This window comes from Theropithecus gelada, chromosome 18, assembly GCF_003255815.1.
Source record: "Theropithecus gelada isolate Dixy chromosome 18, Tgel_1.0, whole genome shotgun sequence".
Taxonomy (NCBI): domain Eukaryota; kingdom Metazoa; phylum Chordata; class Mammalia; order Primates; family Cercopithecidae; genus Theropithecus; species Theropithecus gelada.
Genome location: NC_037686.1, coordinates 28,681,260 through 28,703,972, shown reverse-complemented (window position 1 = coordinate 28,703,972; position 22,713 = coordinate 28,681,260). Strand labels below are relative to the sequence as shown.

Below are 22,713 nucleotides of genomic sequence, written 5' to 3'. Positions count from 1 at the left end.
AAGGGTTGGAAAGTCACTTTCCTGGGGCCCCCCCAGGGTGATGTCAAGCCCAAGAAAGTCCCAGGGCTTTCTGCTCTGACATCTTTTTCCGGGGTCACCTTATCGCCTATGGGGCTCACCACATCTTAGACCAGCAGTCAGAACATAATGAAATTCAGCACAGGATTTCTACCTTTCACCATAAAACACAATATGATTCGTCTTATTAAAACACCATATAATTCCAGCTGATAGAGAACAATTGATCCAATTCCAGAAACTATTTTGAAAGAAAATTAAAAAGTGCATCTTTTCAGTCTTACCATTTTTTTCATTAGGTGGTCACCCCAGCCTTAGATCTGGCTCAGGAATCTTTGTTTTTGGGTGGCTTAGTCACAGCCACGCCCAATAACTCTAGTCTAATGTTAGATTTTTTGATGAAACCTAAAACGAATTCGCTTTGTTTTGTGCTGTCTTGTGAAGTCTATTTCACTCTATTTTTGTTGCATTTTATTTATTGTACTTAATTTAAAAATTTCGGAGCCAGAAATCAGAAGTGGCTGTTTACATTGTGATTTATGAAAACCACAGTCAAGGATCAGAAACAGAAATGAGATTGGTTATATCTGTAGTAGTAACATATGCAAAATGGATTCAACTCTCCAATGTAATGTGGGGTTTTTTTTGTTGTTTTTTGATTTTTGAGACAGAGTCTTGCTCTGTCACCCAGATTGGAGTGCAGTGGTGTGATCACAGCTCAATGCAGCCTTGACCTTCCCAGGCTCAGGCGATCTTCCCATCTCATCCTCCCAAGTAGCTTGGACTACAGGCATGTACCGCCATGCCTGCTGTGTGTGTGTGTGTGTGTGTGTGTGTGTGTGTACACGTATATATATAAACCCCATCTCTACTATATATATATAGTATATATATGTATATAGTATATATATGTTGTCCAGGCTGGTCTCCTGAGCTCAAGCCATCTACCTACCTTGGCCTCCTAAAGTGCTGGAATTACCAGCATGAGCCACCCATCATGGCCAAACACAGTGATGTGTTTAATCCTAACTTGCATTCTTAACTTTTGTAACATTTTGTAAACTAGCTCCTGTTCACATTTCCTATCCCAAAAACAAAGGTAGGGGTTTTGGGGTCTCATTATAGAACATTCTGGAATCAGTTTGGTAAACTTTTCATTTAATATATCACTTTCTTCTTATACTCCTACTTGATAAAAACTATACAAACATTTGTCTATTAGCTAGGCAACACATTGTTCTAGAGGTCACTACCTGCTTCAGGCAATCACGCAACTTTGGGCTGAGACGACAGAGGCTAGAATATTATCACCGACCAAATTGGCTGCAGTGGGACCAAGAGAAGGAGGGAGGTAGGTGAAGCATTCATTTTGGGCCTACTTGAGGAAACTTTTAATTTTGTAAAAATGAAGCTAGGAGTGCCTTCATCTCCATACTTTTATTCCATTTTATTCTTCCCAATACTGAGTCAAGGGGCAGCCCCTGCCCAGCAACCTGACAGGGAACCACAAGAAGCCTAGAGGTGCAGCCAGCCAGGTGGGCAACGAGGGGAGGAAGAGGAGGGGAGGAAGAGGAGGAGAGGGAGAAGGAGGAGGGAGAGGAGGAGTATTCTGTCCAGTTAGGTCAGTGGGTTGGAGGGTGGTGTCAGTAAGTCAGGTCATGGGTAACTTCTAGCAACCATGGACTGCTGTGTTAATCGCAACTGGTCTTCTCCTAAATGTCAGGCTGCCTATAAGAATTGGAAGGGGAAGGTTGGGCGCAGTGGCTCACTCCTGTTATCCCAGCACTTGGGGAGGCCGAGGCAGGTGGATCACCTGAGGTTTAAAGTTTGAGACCAGCCTGGCCAACATGGTGAAACCCCATCTCTACTAAAAATACAAAAATTAACTGGGCGTAGCAGTGGGCACCTGTAATCCCTGCTACTCAGGAGGCGGAGGCAGGAGAATCTCTTGAACCTGGGAGGTGGAAGTTGCAGTGAGCCAAGATCACACCACTGCACTCCATCCTGGGCAACAGAGCAAGACTCTGCCTCAAAAAAACAAAACAAACCAAAACAAAAAAAGAATTGGAATGGGGCATGTGCTCGGCACCACTTGGTACCAGTCCTAGGAAGTCAGGACACACATACACCAAAAGTGGGTGTCTGGCAACCCTTTCTTAGGTGTTATTTTCTGGAGGGGACAAAAGCTGGGTCTAGGCCGGGTGCGGTGGCTCAAGCCTATAATCCCAGCACTTTGGGAGGCCGAGACGGGCAGATCACGAGGTCAGGAGATCGAGACCATCCTGGTTAACATGGTGAAACCCGGTCTCTACTAAAAAAAATACAAAAAACTAGCCGGGCATGGTGGCGGGCACCTGTACTCCCAGCTACTCGGGAGGCTGAGGCAGGAGAATGGCATAAACCCGGGAGGCGGAGCTTGCAGTGAGCTGAGATCCGGCCACTGCACTCCAGCCTGGGCGACAGAGCGAGACTCCGTCTCAAAAAAAAAAAAAAAAAAAAAAAAAAGCTGGGTCTACTTTCAACTGAAGGACAGGACTGATTGGGCATGATTTTTTATACTGGATCCTAACAGTGTAGATTTGTAAATGAGAAAACTGTAATTCTGATTTGAGGAGATTCCTGAGGCTGGAAATGATTTAGACTCATGTGGTCACTGAGAAACACACACCGGGGTAAATGCCAACCAGTGAAGGGCAGCAAGCAGCTTAAGAATGCCAGCACACTTTGAAAGGAAACTGACCAACTACAGCTCCCCTGGCTGGCCTGTCAGCATCCCACAGCAGTGACAGGCGCTAACTCTGTCACTGTGCTCCTCATCTGAAGGGCTCACTCGTTCCAAGGATCCTGCATGTAATTTTTGATACAGAATTGGTGTCCAACTGGTAGGGCTGGGAACCTGACTCAGAGTTTCATACTCACCCAAAAAGATACATGCATGCAGCAACACAGGGAGTTAAAATTAATTCATGATTATAATCTCTTGCATGTTTATTCTAAATTATACTTTACAAAGTACTTTCTCCTACCCCTAGTAGCTGAAAAGAGGAGATAGACTTAAATCTGTTTTAAAACTGGAAAATACCCAGAATGGGTTTTTAAAAGTCAGTTAAGATATGCGAAGGAGACTCTACTAATATAGGGAATCATTAGATATAAAATCTGTGATCCAATATCTTGCAGTTTATCGTGTAAATTAACCATGACTTAACCTTTGGTGCCCAGTAACTATATACAGTGTTTCCCATTGATAAAAGTGGTATAACATCTTTGTTACTATCACAGCGGCAGTGCCTATAGGATTCTCAAACATTTATCCAAAATATTAAATCTAGATGCATGTGTAATATTGACAGGATGCCAAATATACAGCTCCTGGAAAACTAGATAGCTGCAGAATGCTGGCTTGATCAGGGGCCAAGTCAAAGAAATGTCAGTTGGATTTTTGCCTTTGAGCTTATTGGGTGGTTACAGATAAAGTTCAAACTACTACTATCAGTCATAATCAATGAAGGTAAGATTAAATAAGCATAGCCCGTGTTTGGTGAGTCAGCAAGTCCACTTTCTCTAGTTAACATCAACATCTGCTATTGGGCTATGCTGACATTCCTTAGTTGACCATTTTTGTCTTTTCCTCAGGGCTATCTGGTTCTTTGAAAGCTCCTTTGCCTAATATAAGTAAGCTGGTGACCATATTAGCTAATAAGGGTCTCTGACTCATGTAGCCTACACCTAGCATGTGGCAGAAGGAACACTATATTAAAGATCAGATTTTTATAGCAATGGACTTTTTACCAAATAGCAAAAGCAACGCAAAATAGTATTTTATACAGAACAAATCTCATTAGCCCTACCCAACTTCCAATCAAGAAGCATGCTGAAGACTAGCAGTACCTTTGAGACAGATAGTTCCTTGGATTTAGACTCAAACAGGTGCTCCAGTCTGGAAGTGTCCACCTTAATGGGTTCCAGTTTTGACCACAGGAATTCTCTGCAGCGTCGGTTGTTTTTACATGGCCAGTCAAAAGGCCGAACTTCATTCCAGAACAAACGGATGGTTTTCTTTTTCTTAGTGAATGTGGGCTGACCCCTGGGTACCTGGGACCACCCTAAGCCCTGAGGAGCGTTGAACACTGGAGGAGGAGGAGCCAATAAATTACCGGGGACAGGAGGGGGAGGGATGCTGTCCAACAGGGGTGGTGGGGGTGGGGGTGGCAAACCCAGAAAGGTGGGTGGGGGTGGGGGAGGTGGCCCAGGGGCCTCCCTGTGACCTAGGTCCACATCTAGGACGTCAATGTCATCCTCCTCCCCCAGGTCAGTGAAATCCATGTCTTGGATTCTGAGTTCTCTTGGATTGGCCATGAGTTGGTCCCAGATGTAATCAGACTCTGTCTTTGGCTGCACCAGCGCTGTTTCTGGGACCTTGTCATTGGGCTCAGCATCAGGGGAGACGGAACCTCTCCCCAGGTCCCCGCTGTTGAATTTCTCAGCAAATGCTTTCACACTGCCCCGATTGTCCAAACAGCCGACGTCCACCCTCCTGACGCTCTCATCCTGGGTCTGAGAGTTGGCCTGCAGGGTAGATATTCTGGTAGCAAGGCTGGCTACCGCCTCTGCCTCCTGCTGGGTCCTCCCGGCCTCCCCATCTCCCTTCTCCTCATCACCCGGAGTCTTCCTGTTATGGGCATACAGCATGTCAAGCATGAACCGTTTGTTGGTGAGGATGTCGCCACACTGTCCATTTACACCTGCATCCTGGACACCTGCGGGCCACAAACCTGAAAGTACACGGGAGAGAAAAATGAGAAAGGGGCAAGGGGGGCCTCGCTTCCATGAGAAAACCGATTAGACAATAAGTGAGCTTGACATATGGGAGTAACTTCAGAGAAGACACTGCACGAACAGTCAAAGCCATGACCAACAAGATGCTCTTGGGCAAGAAGACATGCTGCTTTACAGTCCCAAAGACCCACACGAGGACCCAAGACTCTTCCAGGCATGATGCTGCTGGCTGCTACCTGGGCTCACGGGAGAAATTTTCCTCCTTTTTCCTGCCCACCCAAGGCAACAGGTCAGGACCCACTCACCCACAGGTAACTAAGGAGCCTCTGCCCTAACTTGAGATAGGGAGGCAAGAAGCCACTCCCTGGCCCCAGCAGGTGTTGGAGAGCCTGGAAGATGACCTCTGCTTCTCTCCCCGACTCCAAATCTACACTAGTGCAGCTCAAAGTGCCTCAAAAACACACAAACTGTGCCACTGGTCACTCTTTAGGTTCACTCTTTATCACGGTCCCTAGTCTCCAGGGGACTGAATGCTGCCTGACAATCTCACTCACTCCTCTCCAAGGTGACTTTCCATAGCCCTCTCTTCTCTAACCTCCTGCCCCATCTCATCCTCAGAGATAACCTTGCCTCCAAGTTCACGGACTTAACAGATGAAGCCAGAAGGAATCTTCCAGAGCCTCCCTTCCACCTCTACTCTCCCACGTGCACTGACCCTTAGAACACAGTCTCCCTCCTGTGACTGCCTCATAAACATACCTCTTAGCAGGGGTCGAGAGACCACTTGTGCATAAGTAATCCACTCCAGAAATTATCTGTCCTGCATTTCCCATGGCCCTCCCACTACAGTCTTCCTTCTGGCACATTAACATACATATATATATAATTTCCCCCATCTTAAGAAAGCAAAATCACCCTTGGCCCCACTCATCCCTCTAGCTATCACCTAACTTTAACTTTTCTCCTTTCCTCTAAAGTAAAGCTGCTCATAAGAGTTGCTTTGCCCACTGCCTCCAATTTCTTTTTTTCTTTTCTCTTGGACCCAGTCAGAGGGAGCTATTGCTCCCACTACCCTTCTCAGCTGCTGCTTTCAGGTACCAGTGACTTTTGTGTTGCACTAGACACAGTCAACCACTCTGTTCCCCCTCACAGGGGTCCCAAGATATGACGTATGACACAGGGCTCCCAGGACATCTGGCTACTCCTTCTCAGTCTCCTTTGCTGGTTCCTCCTTGTCATTAACCTTTAAATGTCCTTGGACCTCTTCTCTCCATCTGCACTCTTTCAGTCTCATCTAGTTTCAAGGCATTAAATGCCATCCATAAAACACCACCTTCTCTACCCATGCAGTCCCCAACCTAAAGTGCTTCTCCTGCAATCCTTTGCTGTCTCAGCTACGGCAACTGCATCCATCTTGCTGCCAATTCCAAAAACCTCAGAGTCATTCTTGACTTCTTTTCTTTCATCCTCCACATCCAGTGTTGCTGGGCATCCTGTTGGCTACACCTTCATGTCATATCCAGAATCCAGCTGCTTTTCTCAGCACCTCTGCTACCACAACCAAGGGCCAGGCCAGCGTGGATTCCTGCCTACAGTACTGCACGGGCATCCCTGCTGGACTCTCTGCTTCTAGTCACATCCCTTGATAGCCAATTCTTACCCCAACAGCCACATGATGTTTATAAAAATGTCTGATCCTATCTCTCTGCTCAAAGTCTTTTAACAGCACCACCTTTTACTGTGAGAAAAAGCCATGACACAATGTTCACAAGGCCTTCCATGATCCTTCCTTACTTTTCATTCATCGCCCACCACCAAGACTCCCCGACCCCCAGACACACACGCCCATAAACCTTGTTAGCTACAGCAACTTCTTACCATTCCTAGAACTCACCAAGTACGATCTGGCCTCAGGGTGTCAGCCCCTCCTGGGATAAACTACATCACACAATTTTTATCTTTGACCTCTTGTCTTTACTCAAACCATATCTTCTCAGTGAAGTCTTCCCTGACCACTTAGTGAAAATTGTGCAATCCTCTCCCAACACTGTTGATCATCCTTTCCTGCTTTATTTTTCATCACAGCTCTTATGACTATCAAATCTGTCATGTTTTACTTATTTTATTGTCTGCCTCTGCCCTATCACTGGAATGATTATAATTACTCATTAAATTGCCTTTGTCATGGGATGTAAACTCTATGAGAACAGGATTTGGGTTTGTTTTGTTCACTGTTGTTTCTGCAACATCTGGAACAACTGAATGAATGAATGAATGAATGATCAGGAATGTTATTCCTCTGGGTTTGCCTCTTTGGGGCTTGTATTAGTCCGTTCTCATGCTGCTATAAAGGGCTGCCCAAGACCGGGTAATTTATAAAGAAAAGAGGTTTAATTGACTCACAGTTCATCATGGCTGGGGAGGCCTTAGGAAACTTACAATCATGGCAGAAGGGGAAGAAAACATGCCCTTCTTCACATGGTGGCAGGAGAGAGAAAAGTGAGTGCCCAAAGAAGGGGGAAGCCCCTTATAAAACCATCAGATCTTGTGAGAATTCACTACCATAAGAACAGAATGGGGGAAACTGCCCCCATGATTCAATTATCTTCACCACATCCCTCCCATGACACATGGGGAATATGGGAACTATAATTCAAGATGAGTTTTGGGTGAGGACACAGCCAAACCGTATCAGGGCTGGCAGGGCCAGGTGGTGAGTGCTTCAGGAGGTGAGTTCCATCAGCTTTCCAGGGCCTCAGTGGATTCTGGTGTTGAGATGTGGCAGGAGCCCCAGGCCTGGGAGGTCAGCACTGGGAGCTTCATTCAGCCAAAGGAGCATCCCCACTCAAACACGCTGAGGGTGGGCCCTGGCTTGAGGAGGCATTGACCAGGGGAGCACAAGGTCCCCCAGGATTTCCAGTGTAGCTTTATTCTCTGTCCTCAGTGCAACAATGGCTTAACCTGACCAGGGGACCTTAGGCCATCTCAACACCAGAACAAGGAGCTCTTGAACCCTCTTTTAGGTTTTACAAACAAAATATACTTAGAAAATAATCACCATCAAAAGGAGATGAGATGCCATTTGAGGAGAAGAGCGAAAAATCTGGTTAGCTGGAGTTCCAACAAGTGGTCAGACACTCCTGTGAACAGAGAGACCACTTTGATGCCAGGAGGCTGCAACAGATAAAGCAGCTAAGCCCTTCTCAAGAGATGGCCTCGCTCTTTCTCCATTTATTGGGAAATGTGAGCATTTTCTTATTTTGGCAACAAGGAAAAGAATTTTTTTTTCTTTGAGATGGAGTCTCACTCTTGCCCAGACTGGAGTGCAGTGGTGTGATCTTGGCTCACTGCAGCCTCCACCTCCAGAGTTCAAGCAATTCTCATGTCTCAGCCTCCCAAGTAGTTGTGACTACAGGTGTGCACCACCACATCCAGCTAATTTTTGTATTTTTAGTAGAGATGGGAGTTTCACCATGTTGGCAAGACTGATCTCAAACTCCTGACTTCAAGTGATCCACCCACCTCGGCCTCCCAGAGTGCTAGGATTACATGTGTAAGCCACTGCACCCAGGCAAACAGGTAATATATTTTAAATGCCAGTTTCCTCGCTTATTCTCTTCATTCATGACTCCTTTTATCATTCGTAGTGTCCCTCTTTGTCCTTAGTAATTTCCTTTGCTCTGAGGTCTACTTTATCTGATGTAGTCATTCCTGCTTTTCTCTGATTTAATGTTTGCATAATATATCTTTTCTCAACTTTTTTTCTTTTTTCTTCCTTTTATACCTAGTCCTACAAATTTTTTTCCCAACTTTTAACTTACAATCTACCTGTGTCATTATGTTTGAAAAGAGTTTTCTATACATAACATAAAATTGGGTCTTTTTTTTATCCACTCTGCCATCTATCTTTTAATTTAAAGGAATTATTGATATGTTAGAGCTAAAGTCTGCCATTTTATTTGTCATATTTGTTCCATTTGTTTTAGTTCCTGTTTCTCCTTTCTTGGTCTCCTATGGGTTACTTGAATACTTTTACTTTAACAAATTTTTCAATTGATACATAATAGATATACATATTTTCAGGGTACACGTGATAATTTAATAAGTTCATATAATTTGTAAAGATCAAATCAATGTAATTGGGATATCCATCACCTTAAATAGTCTTTTCTTTTTTTTTTTTTTACAACATTTAAAGTATTCTCTTGTAGCTATTTTGAAATATACACAACACATTATTGTAAACCATAATTTTCCTACTGATCCTATAGAACACTAGGTCTTATTTTCTCTATTGGATTGTATACTTGTACCCATTAGTCAACCTTTCTTCATCCCCTTTGAATATTCTTTAGAATTTCATTTTGATTTATTTATAGTGTTTTCAAGTACATTGTTTCATCTGGTTTCTGTAGTGGTTGCTCTAGGTATTACATTATACACACTAACCACAGTAAACTAGTATTGCTGTTTAACCACTTTGAAGTGTGGAAAACTTACTTCCATTTAGATATCTTTAGCTTCCCCACTCTGAAAGTATAGCTGTCCTAAGTATTCCTCTACCTACACAGAGCACTACATCAAATGATGTTATAATTTTTGCTTCAACCATCAAGTATGATTTAAGAACTCATAAGTAGAAAGTATTTATTTTTCCGTGTTTTCACCCATTCCTTTCCTTCCTGAAGTTCCAAGACGTCTGTCACCATTTTCTTTCTGTTTGGAGAACCTCTGGTAGTAATTCTTTGAGGGTAGGTCTGTTAGGGACCCACTCTTTTAGTTTTTCTTTATCTGAGAATCTTATTTCCCCTTCATTCTTAAAGGATACATATGCAGGATATAGAATTTATAGTTGACAGTTCTTTTCTTTTAGCACTAGCAAAATATTGTGCCCCTTCCTGCTAGCCTCCATGGTTTCAGATGAGCAATGTGCTGTCATTTGGACTGGTGTTCCCCTATGGGTAAAACGTTTCTTTCTAGCCTCTTAGAAAACTTTCTTTGCTTGTTTTTGGTCTTCAGTTTTCGTAAGTTTGACTATCATTTGTCTTGGTGTAAATGTCTTTAAATTTGTCTTGTTTGGGGTTTGCTCAGCTTCCTGACAAATTTGAGAAGTTTTGGGCCATTATTTCTTCAAATAATTTTTCAGCATTACACTTTTTCTCCTCTACAGCTTCCAATGAATTGGTGTTAGATCGAGTCTTATTGTCTCACAGGTCCCTGAGGCTCTGTTCATGTTTTTCAGTCTGTTTTTTTCTGCCATTCAGAGTTCATAATTTCCATTGATTTGTTTTTGAGTTGACTAATCATTTCTTTTGTTGTCTCTAATCTACTATTAAGACTATCCAGTAAGTATTTTATTTTGGTTACTGTGTTTTTCAGGTCCTACAATTGCCCCTTGGTTCTTTTTAATATCTTTTATTTCTTTGCTGAGATATTTTATTTTTTATGTATTCCCTAAGTGTTTGTAACTGCTCACTGAAGCAGTATCATGATGGCTGCTTCAAAATCTCCGTCGCATAATTCCAATGTCTGGCTCATCTCAGTGTTGGCATTTGTTTATTGCATTTTCCCATTCAAGATGTGATTGCCTTAGCTCTTGAAATGATAAATGATTTTTCCATTATGTCTTGGACATTTTGTGCATTATTAGACTTTGGATCCTATCTAATCTATTAGTAGGTAGTCAGCCTTTTTAGGTATAGCATACAGATGCTGGTGGAGGGAGATGTTCAGCTCCCTGCTGGATCCTGCTGTCACCACCCCAGCAAGAGTGCTGACTCACACAGGCTCATTGCAGATGAGGAGGGTAGAAGGTCAGTGCCCCCTCCCTTGGCCCCACTGGCACCTTCCCAGGGAAATTAAATCACTGACTCACATTGCCTTATCGCCTCCAAATGAAGCTGGAGGTTCAGCTCCCTATCAGTCTCCATTGACTCTGGGTCAGGTTTTTCATTAGTGCCTGTCTAGGGTACAAGTATTAATAAGTAAAAAGCCTGTGTTCTGTTCTGTTAGGCAATCCTTTTCCCAGTCCTTTGGCTAGGGAAATAAGCTTTACTTGGAACTTCACTGTCATGTAATTTAAGTCCAGAGCTTCCTAGGCTGTCTGCATTCTTCTTTCCACATTTCACAGTCCTCCTCTGATGGATTGTTCTGGTATTCTCAGAGTGTTGCTATGTTGGTTGTAAGAGGGGAGAACCCAGGAGCAATGAAGCTTCCCCATCTTAGCCAGACTCCTCTTCATTTATTCACTGATTGTTTTGTGAGACCCTGCTAGGAAGTGAGGACTCACAATGAATAGACAGACATCCCCATCCTCACAAAGCTGACATTCAAGTGGAGACAAAGGATAATTATACAAGTAATTATAAAAAAGCATAATTCATGCTATGATAAAGCTTCTCACATGCATGCCCTAGAGTAGAACACATGAAACAAAGAAAAACTGAAACACATAACTGGAATGAGACTTTTTTAAGTCCTACAAATTCATTTTTGACGCAGTCATTAGAAATACGTTTGGGAATCATTTTAATTATCTCTAAGGTTGCTCTGTGATTTGACAGCACTCGGAAAAGCAAGAGCTATAATGACATAGCTGCCCTGACTCCACAGTGGCTGATGATGCCTGTGAACAGTGAGATTTTTTAGGATCCAATAAGCTACAGTAAATAAACATGACCAAATCTCTTAACAGCACTGGAGCAAAGCAGAAAAATCATTGCAAAGCCCTAATTCCTGCTTCTAAACACTTGGACACTGCCCACTTTTGGTAGAAAGTCAATGGTTCTTCACTGGGAGCACTTTCCATTTTTGGAAAATTGTCCTTATTTGGAAGAAGACTGGACAATCTGACCCAAGAAAGCTCTGTCGCCTGGTATATTTTTACTAATCCAATTTCTTGATATATTTTAGGCCTGCTAAACCCAGTTATGATGAATAATTCTTAAAGCTATTCCTAATAAATAAAACATGATTTAAGACCAATCTGACCAGTGAGACTCAACCTACATCCAGTATTGCCACAATAATTACAGAAATATGATTAAGAAGTAGAGTTTGGGGGACTAACTGCAATCTGACTTTGAAAGAAACTAAGTAAATATCAGTATATATAATACCTTTTGACACATACATATTCAACCAAATGAAGACACTGGATTTTCAATGCAATAATTCCTAATATGTAAACTAATAAAGTCTTTTATCTTCTCTTTTTTACTGCATCATAGTGACCAGCAATATAAAGTATAAAATCTAGTAGTATATTCTAACTGGGAAAAATCCAAATAGTAACTATTTTAGACTATGCCATTGATTGACAGGTCTATTGGAAGACATTCTGGTTTCATTCATTCATTCATCCATGCTTCTGAGACAATGTATTTTTCATCTGGGAATTAATAAGCCATTCATGGGTCATGGCACTGGCTGGCAGTCCTTGGTAGAGGCATCATATTGTCCTTTGGGCCTAAGACATTGACTTGAGTGGGTACCACTCATATGCAGCTTAACGAAGCTGGTCCATTAGACCTGACTCCACTGGTTAGGACTGTTTGTTGAAAAGGAGGCATTCTACCACCGTGATAGCACGTAAGTCGTGGGTAGGAAAAGTAACCCTGTGGTATCACAGATCATATGAATTATTTATAATTCCCATAACCCTCTCTGGCACCCTCCTCAAGTCCTTGGTGAGGTTCTTTCAGGCTAAACCAAACCTATAATCTAATATTCCATTTGGTCCCTAATTCTAAAGTTACCATTCACAGGAGAACTGAATGAGTATTAAGTGTAACACCAAAAAGATATACTTCCATAAGGAAAAGCTTGTTCTTTATACAAAGAAAAGAATGGTTACGAGTATAATGTAGAAAACAAACGATCTATATTCCAGTACATCAAATTGACCTCAGTACACTGCGTACCACAATTTTTTGGAAACACTCATTCAATCCATTTAAACAAATCTTTTCCAGTCTGAAATGTCCAGTCAAAATGATTAACACTCTTCAGTAAACACATTTTTAAAGGAATAGATGACAATGTGACAGTTTCTAAACTTCTATCAAAAATGGAAAAGGCCTTACTATTATCAACCTTACTATTATTCACAATGGAACAGTCAGGGGATGTGACAGGTTTCTCTTCTGGGGCTTATTCCTCAGGAAAGGCCCTCCTTATCGGGGCCCTTTTCCTCAGGTGTGGAGGTAATGAATGTGATGGTGTGGCAGAGGGTTTGGGGGCCATCTTTCTACAGGGCAGAAAGCTGCTGGCTGGCTGCCAGCATGGCCACACTCCTCGTCCCCAGACACTGGGTGACACAGCTGCATGAGTAGGTTGACCCAGGTCACCTCAGAGACCAGCCTGTGGACAGGCTCTTAGCGAACCAGCCCCTGCACCCCAGGCCTCCCTGGCACATGCCGACTGAAACAAGGGGCTTCATTTACCGGTTGTCCTGTCCCCAGAGAGCTTGTCCTCCTTCTCCTCCCTCTCCAATGTGCTGCTGGAGGATGAGACGCTGGAGGCAGAGCAGTTGTCCCTCTCGTTCACCCCCTCGTTCTGTCTCTCTTTTTCACTGAGGGAGGCTCTTTCTTCCGGCTCTTGCTCTAGTGCCCGCTCCACTTCGGTCTCTGCACCCTCGTGAGCAGAGGCTATGTCCTGGTCAGCTTCATCAGCAACCTGCCCTGCCCCTGCCTCTGGTTCCGGTTCTGCCTCTGATTCGGGCTCAGGATCCCCGGCACTTGCTGGTGGAGACAACAATGGAGATTATATTGACAACAGGTTTCTTGGAAGGGTGATGTGAGGTGAGAATGGACGTGAGGTTGATTTCTCTGTTGTGGGCAGATGTCCAGAGACAGCCCCTAAGAGACCTGTCCCCTGGCTATTCAAACACTCACAGAGGCAATGCTGTGAAGGGATTGTGCAGATGACAGGAAAGTCCCAGTCAGTGACTTTACGATATGGAGAGTAACTAGATGAGTTGGATCCAATCAGGAAAGCCTTTTAAAGGCAGACAGTTTTCCAAATGGCAGCAGAAAAGGAAGTCAGAGGTTCGAAGCAGGAGAAGGATCTGCCACATCACTACTGCTTGACTGACAGGGAATGCAGGTGGCCTCTAGAAGCTGAGAACCACCTCTGGTCAGCAGCCTACCAGAATAGGGACCTCAGTTCTGCGGGCACAAGGACCTGGATGTTGCTATCACCCTCAGCGAGGCTGGAGGTGGACTGTTCCCAGAGTCTCCTAGTAAGAGCTCAGCCAGCTGCCGCCTTAATTTCTGCCTTGTGGCAGTGGACAGCCAAGGTCAAGAGCTCAGTTGAGCTGTGCTAAACTTCTGACAGATGGAAACTGTGAGATAATAAACGAGTGTTATTTCCAATCGCTATGTCTGTGGAAACTTGTTACACAGCAATACGAAACTAATATATAACCCTATTGCCTGTTTAGGGAAAGAGAAACAAAATCCATGGTGGATCAAGCTGATGAAAATCAGCTAACGTGTTCTGAAATCAGTTGGCTGAACCAGTGAGGTTCATCACCCTTCTCTTGGGTTATATTTGCTCATAATGTGAAGTTAGTTTGATTTTGAAAGCAGTTTGGAAGAATCACTCATGGTCACAGTCTATTTGTAAACCTATCAAGGCTGGAGACCTGATGCTATCACTGAGGTAAGATGATCATGTTCTCACTCACGTGACACTCTAGGGAACAGGGAAATGGCACAATCTGGCTTATGCATTTTTTTTTTTTTTTTTTTTTTTTGCTGAGCAAAGCTCTCAGCTATGAGCTGTGGATATGTAGCAAAATGATTGAGAATACACAAAATTCTGAGCCAACTGCCACACATGAAGGCTGGAGGAGGGCGGCTCACTCTTAAAGGAACTGCCCTCAGGCTGAGCAAAGCCGCTCCTCTGGAACCCTGGCAACGCACTCTAAGGGCGTGTGCTTGAACCTTAGGTACACACTGCTCAAAGCACCACAGAAATTCTGGCAGGGTCTGCACATGGCAGGGGATGAGAGGGACCTGCCCAGACTCCATGAGAACACGCAGATCAGGGCAGCTCTCTGTGGAGGCATCCTGCCACACCAGGTAATGGGCACGGCTGGCCATGGGGCACACAGAACCAGCCCCTCAGCAGGCTGGGCACGGGCATTACTAAGGGGGAGGGACATTCAGACCTTACGAGGCATGGGGTCCAGCTAAGCCCAGCTTCCCAGCAACTCATTCTTCAGGACCCACAGGGCCATCACTCCTAATCCTTCATCTGCTCTCAGGTTGCCATCCTCTGAGGATGAGTCAGGGAGTTAGCTGGGCAGGGAAGATGCAGTGGAGAGGATGAAATACCACCTTTCCTTATGTTCCTGGGCAACTTCCAAATCCCACTCCTCTGTGGGAATGTCCCTGAGTGCCAAGTAGGAATTTGGGGGTGGAGGAGCAAATTCCTCTCCTCTGATTACAGGTTGTAGTTGTGCATCTTCTACAGGGAACTCTGGCCTGGGGCAGGAACCTGCTTCCTGGGAAGGCTGGAGAACACGGGGAGGGGCGGCAAAGACCGCAGCTGAGGGGCTGTCCCTCCTGGGCATCCCAAGAGGGGAAGGCTTTAGGAACTGGAGATCTGAGGGCACAGTGTCCAGACAGAGAGGCAGGGGTGGCAGTCACAGAAGGAAACCAGTGGGCACACAGCTGTGAGGCGGCGTGCCTGAGAATGAGAGCGTCATACACGCTTCCTTAAAAGTAAAAACTGTGCTGGGTCATGGGATGGAGTGAACAGCCCTTTTAGAAACATTCCCTTTGGTACTGAAGGAATTTTTATGGTAATTTCTTTTTCATCTGATAATAGAGTATTTAGGAGAGATACAAAACCCCATTAGTTTTACAAGCATGGCAGGAGCACGGCCTCAGAGGCGGCAGCGTCATCATTTGGTTGACAGAAAGCACATGTTTTTGCACACATGGACTTCAAAATAGCCACATCAAAATAAAAATGTGTTTCCAACAGCCCAGCATGTGGCATGGACTGAAGTTTTAATTGGTAAGCATATGGTGAAAACCAGCAAGGGCCCCTCCTGGTGGCTTCATCACAGACAGGGACGTGGGGTCAGTTGGCTGCCATAAGCCTGTGTCTACTCACCACCCCCAGGGGTCTGGGCCAAGTAGGGAGGCTCTGTGATTGACGGCTGTTTGACTTCAGCCTGTGTGTGTGCCCTGCCGTGTTCCATTCCACTGAACATGCAGGACCCTACCCAAGCAGCGGCTCTGGCCCTGAGCAGGTGAGCTAACAGACACGCAAGATCTGGAAAAGCCACACTCTTGAGGGGGAGCCGCACAATTTCATTCCAATACACTAGGGCCTAACTTCTTGGAATCACATATTTCAATCTGTGATTTCAACCACTGGGGTGGTTTCTTTTTTTCATGACTGCTGGGGAGGTAGTAATTAGCAAAGTCATCTCCTGCCCAGAATACATGACTCAGTGTCTACAAGGTCTGATCGCAAATCTGAGGCCGTCCTAATGATGAACAAATTAAATAACTGTCACACACATTCAAGTCAAGCGAAACTGCCAGGGTCCATGGCAGAGCCCTTCTCCAGCTGTCTTAATCAAACACAGGAAAGTTGCCTGAGGGCCAAGACCCTGCCTTCGTCTCCTGCTGGAGGGCCCCAGCGTGGTCCTGGGGCCAGCGTCTGCTCACAGCATTCTTGTTGATATTCAGAAAGCACCCAGGACAGCCCTGAGACTCCACACTGAACTCCGGAACATTTCTCCTCCCCTTTCCCATGATCTTTCAGCAGGATTTCCCTCACTCATACTTCCTTCCGTGCGCGTGCACACACACACGCGCGCGCGCAGACACACACACACCCAGTTCCTTCTGAGTCAGTGTCTCTAAGCCAGGTCTGCTGCCCTCTGGGTGGATGCAGGAAAAAGTCTCAGTTATACCCACCAAGTCCCCAGGAAACAGGAGAAGCCATATAATCCTGTAGGAAAAGTCCTAAAGGGAGCTACGACCTTTGGCAACAACTAGGGAGGAAAGGTGCTTGTTTCCCTCCTAGGAATGTTTACAACTTCTCACTGTTACCAGTCCCAGAATTTAACGAGCCTTTCTCTGGCCCGACAGTGTGGTGTTGGTGGTGAGAGACAGACACAGCGACCCATGAGACTGACCCAGCTCTGTCACAGAGGCTAGAGAGAAGCAGATTAGAGATCCTGAACAACCTGCCGCGACATCCATGGGGCAAAAGTGAGCGAGCTCTGCCACCAGTGGGCACAGGGAAACCCCCACCTCTCAACTATCAGCAGACACAATAACAAAAATACGTTTGTAAGAGTGATGGATGTGTAACATAAAATGCACGGTGCCCTGGGAACACATGGCAAGGGTCTTTGGCAAGGCCTAGGACATAAGTCTCTGCGGCAAAATAACGTTTAAGTAGAGTCTCAAGGGATAAAAATGAATTAAAAGAGGGGAAACACTGAGAGTGTCCTAGGCAGAGGGAAGTGCACATGCAGGGACCCGGAGCCCACTGTGTGCCAGAGGGAACGAAAGCTGTGTGGCCTGGCAGGAGGAGTGAGAGGAGGTTTGGGTGGTTGTCAGGGGCCAGGGCAACCAGCCCTGTGTATTGATGGAGGGATCTAGGACTTTACCCTAAGGGCAGTGATAGTTGTTCTGCGTTTCATTTAGTCTGAGGTGAGCCCTGTCTCCACCTGCATCACAGGCAAGCGAGGCTTCCTGCTGGAAACAGCTTGGGTGTGCCTGCGAGCTGTGGGGTGAGGCCCCTAGTCAGTGTGGAATCAAGAGTCCACGAAGCAAACCCTTAGAGAGAGAGACAGAGGAGGAAGAGGGGAATGGCAATCAGTGGAGCTCAAGAGAGAAAGAAAATAAAAACACAGCACCACTGGAAGAACACATGGGAAAGGGATTGAGATTGAACAGCAGGAGGTTTTTCCATCCCAGACATCAGCTGGGGGAGGAACTCTGTTCACACAGGAGCAGGGCAGGGAGTTCCGCAGGGCTGCTGGCTCCCTTTGAGGAATGGTTACTGAGCACTTCACAGGAACCGCCTTCCAAAGCCCTCATGACCTTTCTATGGGGAGGGCTCTGGTATTGCCCTCAGAAACCCGAGACCAGGAGAGAACAGTGAAGGCCCGTGCCAGGGTGGTCAGGTAGGAAGGAGCAGAGTGTCCCTTCCCCAGCATGTAATGCCTCTAAGAACTCTGCAGCAGCATCTTCAAGGGAGGCTCAGGAGTGACAGTGATACCCCAAACCCGGCAGGTCAGGAGATGCCAGGGCTTGCCACGCTTTTCCATAACCACCTTGGATGGAGGAGGGACACAAAGATCTGACTGCATCTCCTGGGCTGTGCAAGGCGGGAGGGGAACTGCAGGAAGGACTTGGGTCAGGTGCCCAGGCAATCCTTCTCCTAGCAGTGGACGTGCGTTTGGAAATAAAAGGAAGACATAGCAAGGAATGCCTGGTAACATTACAGGCATCCAAAACCGGGATCTGTCTTCCTGGATCACAGCCCAAGAATGCAGACCGATGGGGATCTCAGCATCGCCAGGATGCACTTAGCAAAGACCAGAAAAATGTGTTTGGCCAGAGCCTGTGCTGACCTGGCTCTGAGGGCTTGCAGCTAGATTTGAAGGTTGGGGTAGGGGGAATACAAGGGCCAAATAAAAAAATCAACACTAAACTGCATAAAAGGATGAGGTAATGGATACTTTTTGCAAGGAGGAAGAAATAATAGAAAAGAAGGGGTCCAGGGTATCCTCAAAGTGACATAACAGGGAACTAGGCTGTCATCAGCTTGTAGGGAAGAACCCACAACCAGAACATAGCCACTAAAAGGAATTCTTCACCCCAAAGAAACAGACATTACTGGAGTGAGAGAGGCTGGGAAACCAGGATGGGAATCCATCAACATGAGAACCCCACGGCATGGGGGAGAAGTTAAGTGTTTGTCTTAGGTATGAGAATGTAAAGGCTGCCCCATCAGATGGAGAATGTGACCATGCTTTCCTCAGGCAGATCACAAAACGGGGAGAGAAATGAGGAACGAGTCGGCCTGAGAACTTCAGCCAGCTGGTCCCTGTGCAAAGTCAGCCAGGGCAGACCATCGCTCACTCACACAATCTCGTTTTCTTTCTCCCTCCCAAATCCCAACAGCAACTCCTCATCTGGTCCCCAAAACCTCACTGGACATCAGGTCCTGCTTGCCTAGTGCAGTAAAAATCAAACTCACTACATATTGAGCACCTTCTATACCCGGGTGCTGTGCTAGGAATCATATTACATCATCTTTAGTTCCCATACCTACAATATGAAGTGAAGATTGATGTCCCCATGTGAGAAATAAGGAAACATGTTCAGAGAGGTTAAGCAACTTGCCCAGAGCTACACAGCAGGCTGGCTACTCTCTGACTGTTTGATCCATGCTCTGTTCTGCTCTGCGCCTGAGGATGCTGACCCCCGCAGAGAACACCATCTGTATTTGCTCTCCCTCTCCCTGGCTCAGCCCCTGGAGGTTCTAGCAAAGGTAGGAAGAAGGAAGCTGGGATATTAACACCCCTGCTTCCTTCACTTAGGGCCCTAGTCTGGCAGAGGTTGTCAGGCCACTGTTTCTGTCCCTTGCTCTCTCTCCTCTGGCCACAGCCCTTACCAAGTTCTAGTCATTCCCCAAGTTCCTTCAGGCCTGAAGGTGGGAACAGTGTCCCATGACTGCTAGTCTCTGGGTGAAGCATCACCACATTTTGATGGTCTCATGACCTCCCTATACCTCTGTAAACAGTCCCTTCAATGAATATCTTCAGCAATCCTCTGACCAACAGGACCTCACTGCTAAGCAGAGCTCATGCTAACAGAGCTTGGATTTGAACCTGGATAAGCTGGACTACAAAACTTGGGCTGTTAATCACAGGGTTATACTGTGTGGTGGTGACTTAAGCAATCAAGAAGAAAGATCTAATCATTCCTGAACACGCGCATGCACGCGCACACACAGACACACACACACACATGGCAGGAATGTTTCAATTCTGCTTTCATCCATGTCCCTCACAGCTGAGTTTAGAGTGTCCAATTAGAATTTCTGGTCATGCAATTTTTCTTTGAAGAGATAAATTGATGGTAGAGTTTTGAACTTGATACATCTCTGGGTGGTTTCAGTTGATTTCAATCTGTGGTAGTGTCTTGATGACTTTGCCAGGACTTGGCTTTCTGGCAGGTCTTATGAAACCAAGGGCTGGGCCAGCCAGTTCTATAATAGTTGCTCCAAACTGTGTAGATTCCAGGGACCTCCCCAGCTCAGAGCTAATAGCTAACACGATTGACTACAGACGTGTGTTCTAATCACAGAAATCTGAAAAAGGTCCCAAGAGAAAAAAGCTTACAACTTTGAAAATCCTTTAGACTTTGCCTTTGGTGTTAGACCAGTTCTTGCTAGGCTGTTCACTTGGATTCACTCTAGAGCAAGGTTTCTCAGCCTGGCTACCTGGGTGTTCTAGGTTGAATAACTCCTTCTTCTGGGAGACTGCCTCATGAGCTGTAGGATGTTTAGCAGAATCCCTGGTTTCTACTCACTAGAGGCTTCAGCACAAGCCCTCCACTTCTCCTCTGCTATTGTGGCAACTGAAAATGTCTCCAGACACTGCCAAACGTCCCCCAGAAGAGCAAAATCACCCCTGGTTGAGAATCACTGCTCTACAGGAATAGTTGCACGAGGATAGGCACAAACTCAGCTTCACAAAAGAACCTCTACTCAAGCCTCACAAAAGAAACAACTCACCACTTGCAAAATACTGATTCAATAGCCTAATTTTTATGCCTTAAAAGTTAAGCCATGTTTTGTCCTCAAGTTTCAGAGTTTGGTTTTCCAAAGAGCTTCAGACCTAAGCCCCTCTGAAGATGGATAGTTTTCATCTTCAGAGATGGCTTAGGCCTGAACCTGTTTGACCTGAGCAATTTTGACCACGTAGAGTCAAAATTACCTTCAAAAGTCCCTTTGGACAGTGCCACCTTATAGATCCCATAACTTCTCCACAGTTTTGACAATCACGGTTTTAATTTAGTGTCAGTGGAACTCCTTAAGTGCTGGGATTGAATTCATGGGCCATATTACCCCCAAATACAAATCTGTAAACTCTAAAGCACCAAATTGTTCATACTACGAGGGGCATGTTGGAATCAGGAATCGTTCAAAGAAAAGAAGAGAAGATCCATGTTCCTTGTGGTCATGCTCCCTCCGGGACAGACACTTGATATGAATATTAGACAGGATTTAAAGCACTATTTAAATTAGAATTTCCACTTCCCACTCTCTTGCCCCTCAGATTATGCTTCTGATAGAGTTCACTTGCTTAATATGTATATAACGCTACTGTAGTATCAAATAGGATAAAGAAGAAGACAATTTCAGGTTCAATTATTCTCATATTGATAACATACAGTGTGACTATTCTATTAAAGTTAGATCCTCAGAAAGAAATGGCCCAGATAGGTCAACTCTCTGTAAAACTTTCCTCTCTATTAATTACACCAACATCACTTATTCAGTCCTTATGGAGTGGCCTGCATAGTCAAAGATGTGTCCTCCACCCATGGCTCATGTAATAAATTTCTTCCTGGGTACAGGAAACAGCTGTCTCTGCAGACTCGTGTGTCTGCTTTCTTTTGTCATGCTTGACTATTGGCCAACTCATAACCCATGTACTGAATGCCTGTTCTACTCCAAGCACTGGGAATAACAAAGGTGGGCACAGGCACGTGCCCTGCCCTAGGCGCACACAGATGCTTGGGAGGAACAAATTATCGCATGGACAGTGAGGTAAGCCCTGCATCCCAACTGTGCACAAGATGCAAGAGAAACACAAGAGAGGAACCAAGGAAGGCTTTAGAGAAGAGAAGGTGCCTCAGCTTGATGAACAGTCCAGGGGGCACCCAATGAAAGAGTGCACTCCAAGCACAGAGCATGGCATTTTCAGGTACTGATTGTGGTTTGGTGTGGATGGAGCGTAACATTTGTTGGGGGGTGGCTGTGGTGGTTGGTGTGAGTAACAAATGGTCTTGAATGTCACGTAAGATCTGAATTTATGTGGTAGATAATGGAGAGCCACCTGATAATTTTAAGAAAAGGTACACAGATCTTTGTTTTTAATTGGGTTGCTGAGAAGAATCTGGAAGAAGTGAGACCCATCAGAAGTGATTGAAATGGCCCAGATCAGAGATGGTTGAGGCCAGGCCTAAGGCACTGGCAATGAAGAGAAAAGAAAGAGGGCTGATTTGAGAGAAAACAACACAAAAGACACTTGGGGATTGATTGGATGTAAGGTAAGTGTTGAAGGAGGAATAAAAAATTATATGTATATTCCAGCTTCAATGATTGGGCCAAGAGAGATGGCCTTACCCAGGTGGGGCCTAGAAAATACAAGCAGGTTTGGGGTGGGGGTTTCTGGATGAGAGACAGACATCACCTCCCATCTGAATAGCCCTCAGCCTGGCACCTGGTGGGTCTGAAGAGTCGGAGGGGCATTCAATGGAGATGGCTGGGGAAGCGCAATACACACACCCTGAGCTCAGGGAGGCCAAGGCTGGCGGTACAGACCTCAGGCATTTCAAGCATATGGGAGGTAGGTAAAAATCACAGGTGGAATGCGAGAGCCCCGTGACAGGATGTGGCATGAAAAGAGAGGGGAGCTGGGGAGGAACTTCAGAAAAACCCACCACTTAGTACAAAGGCAGAAGAGCAGTCCATGGGAGGACTGCGACCAAACGATGAGAAAAGACTGAGAGGAAACGGTGAGAAAACAATGAGAAATGTACACGGCACAAAAGGCAACTATCGTGTTTAGCCTGGAGGTTATCTAGAGGACACAGAGGCATCCAGAGGGGGATGGATCCAGAAAGTCAACCAAAAGTGACT

The 22,713-nt window shown here is 45.4% G+C and overlaps 1 protein-coding gene across 3 annotated transcripts in view; it reads right to left on the bottom strand.

Moving 5' to 3' along the window:
* The window catches only part of FHOD3 (formin homology 2 domain containing 3), a 487,786-nt gene that overhangs the window by 55,537 nt on the left and 409,536 nt on the right, over positions 1 to 22,713 (bottom strand). For all 3 annotated transcript variants that reach the window (XM_025365274.1, XM_025365275.1, XM_025365277.1), the window contains 2 exons: positions 13,242 to 13,538; positions 3,910 to 4,793 (listed from right to left, as the gene is read on the bottom strand). In XM_025365274.1, the coding sequence (XP_025221059.1) occupies positions 3,910 to 4,793; positions 13,242 to 13,538 (1,181 nt within the window). The remainder of the gene's footprint in view (positions 1 to 3,909; positions 4,794 to 13,241; positions 13,539 to 22,713) is intronic.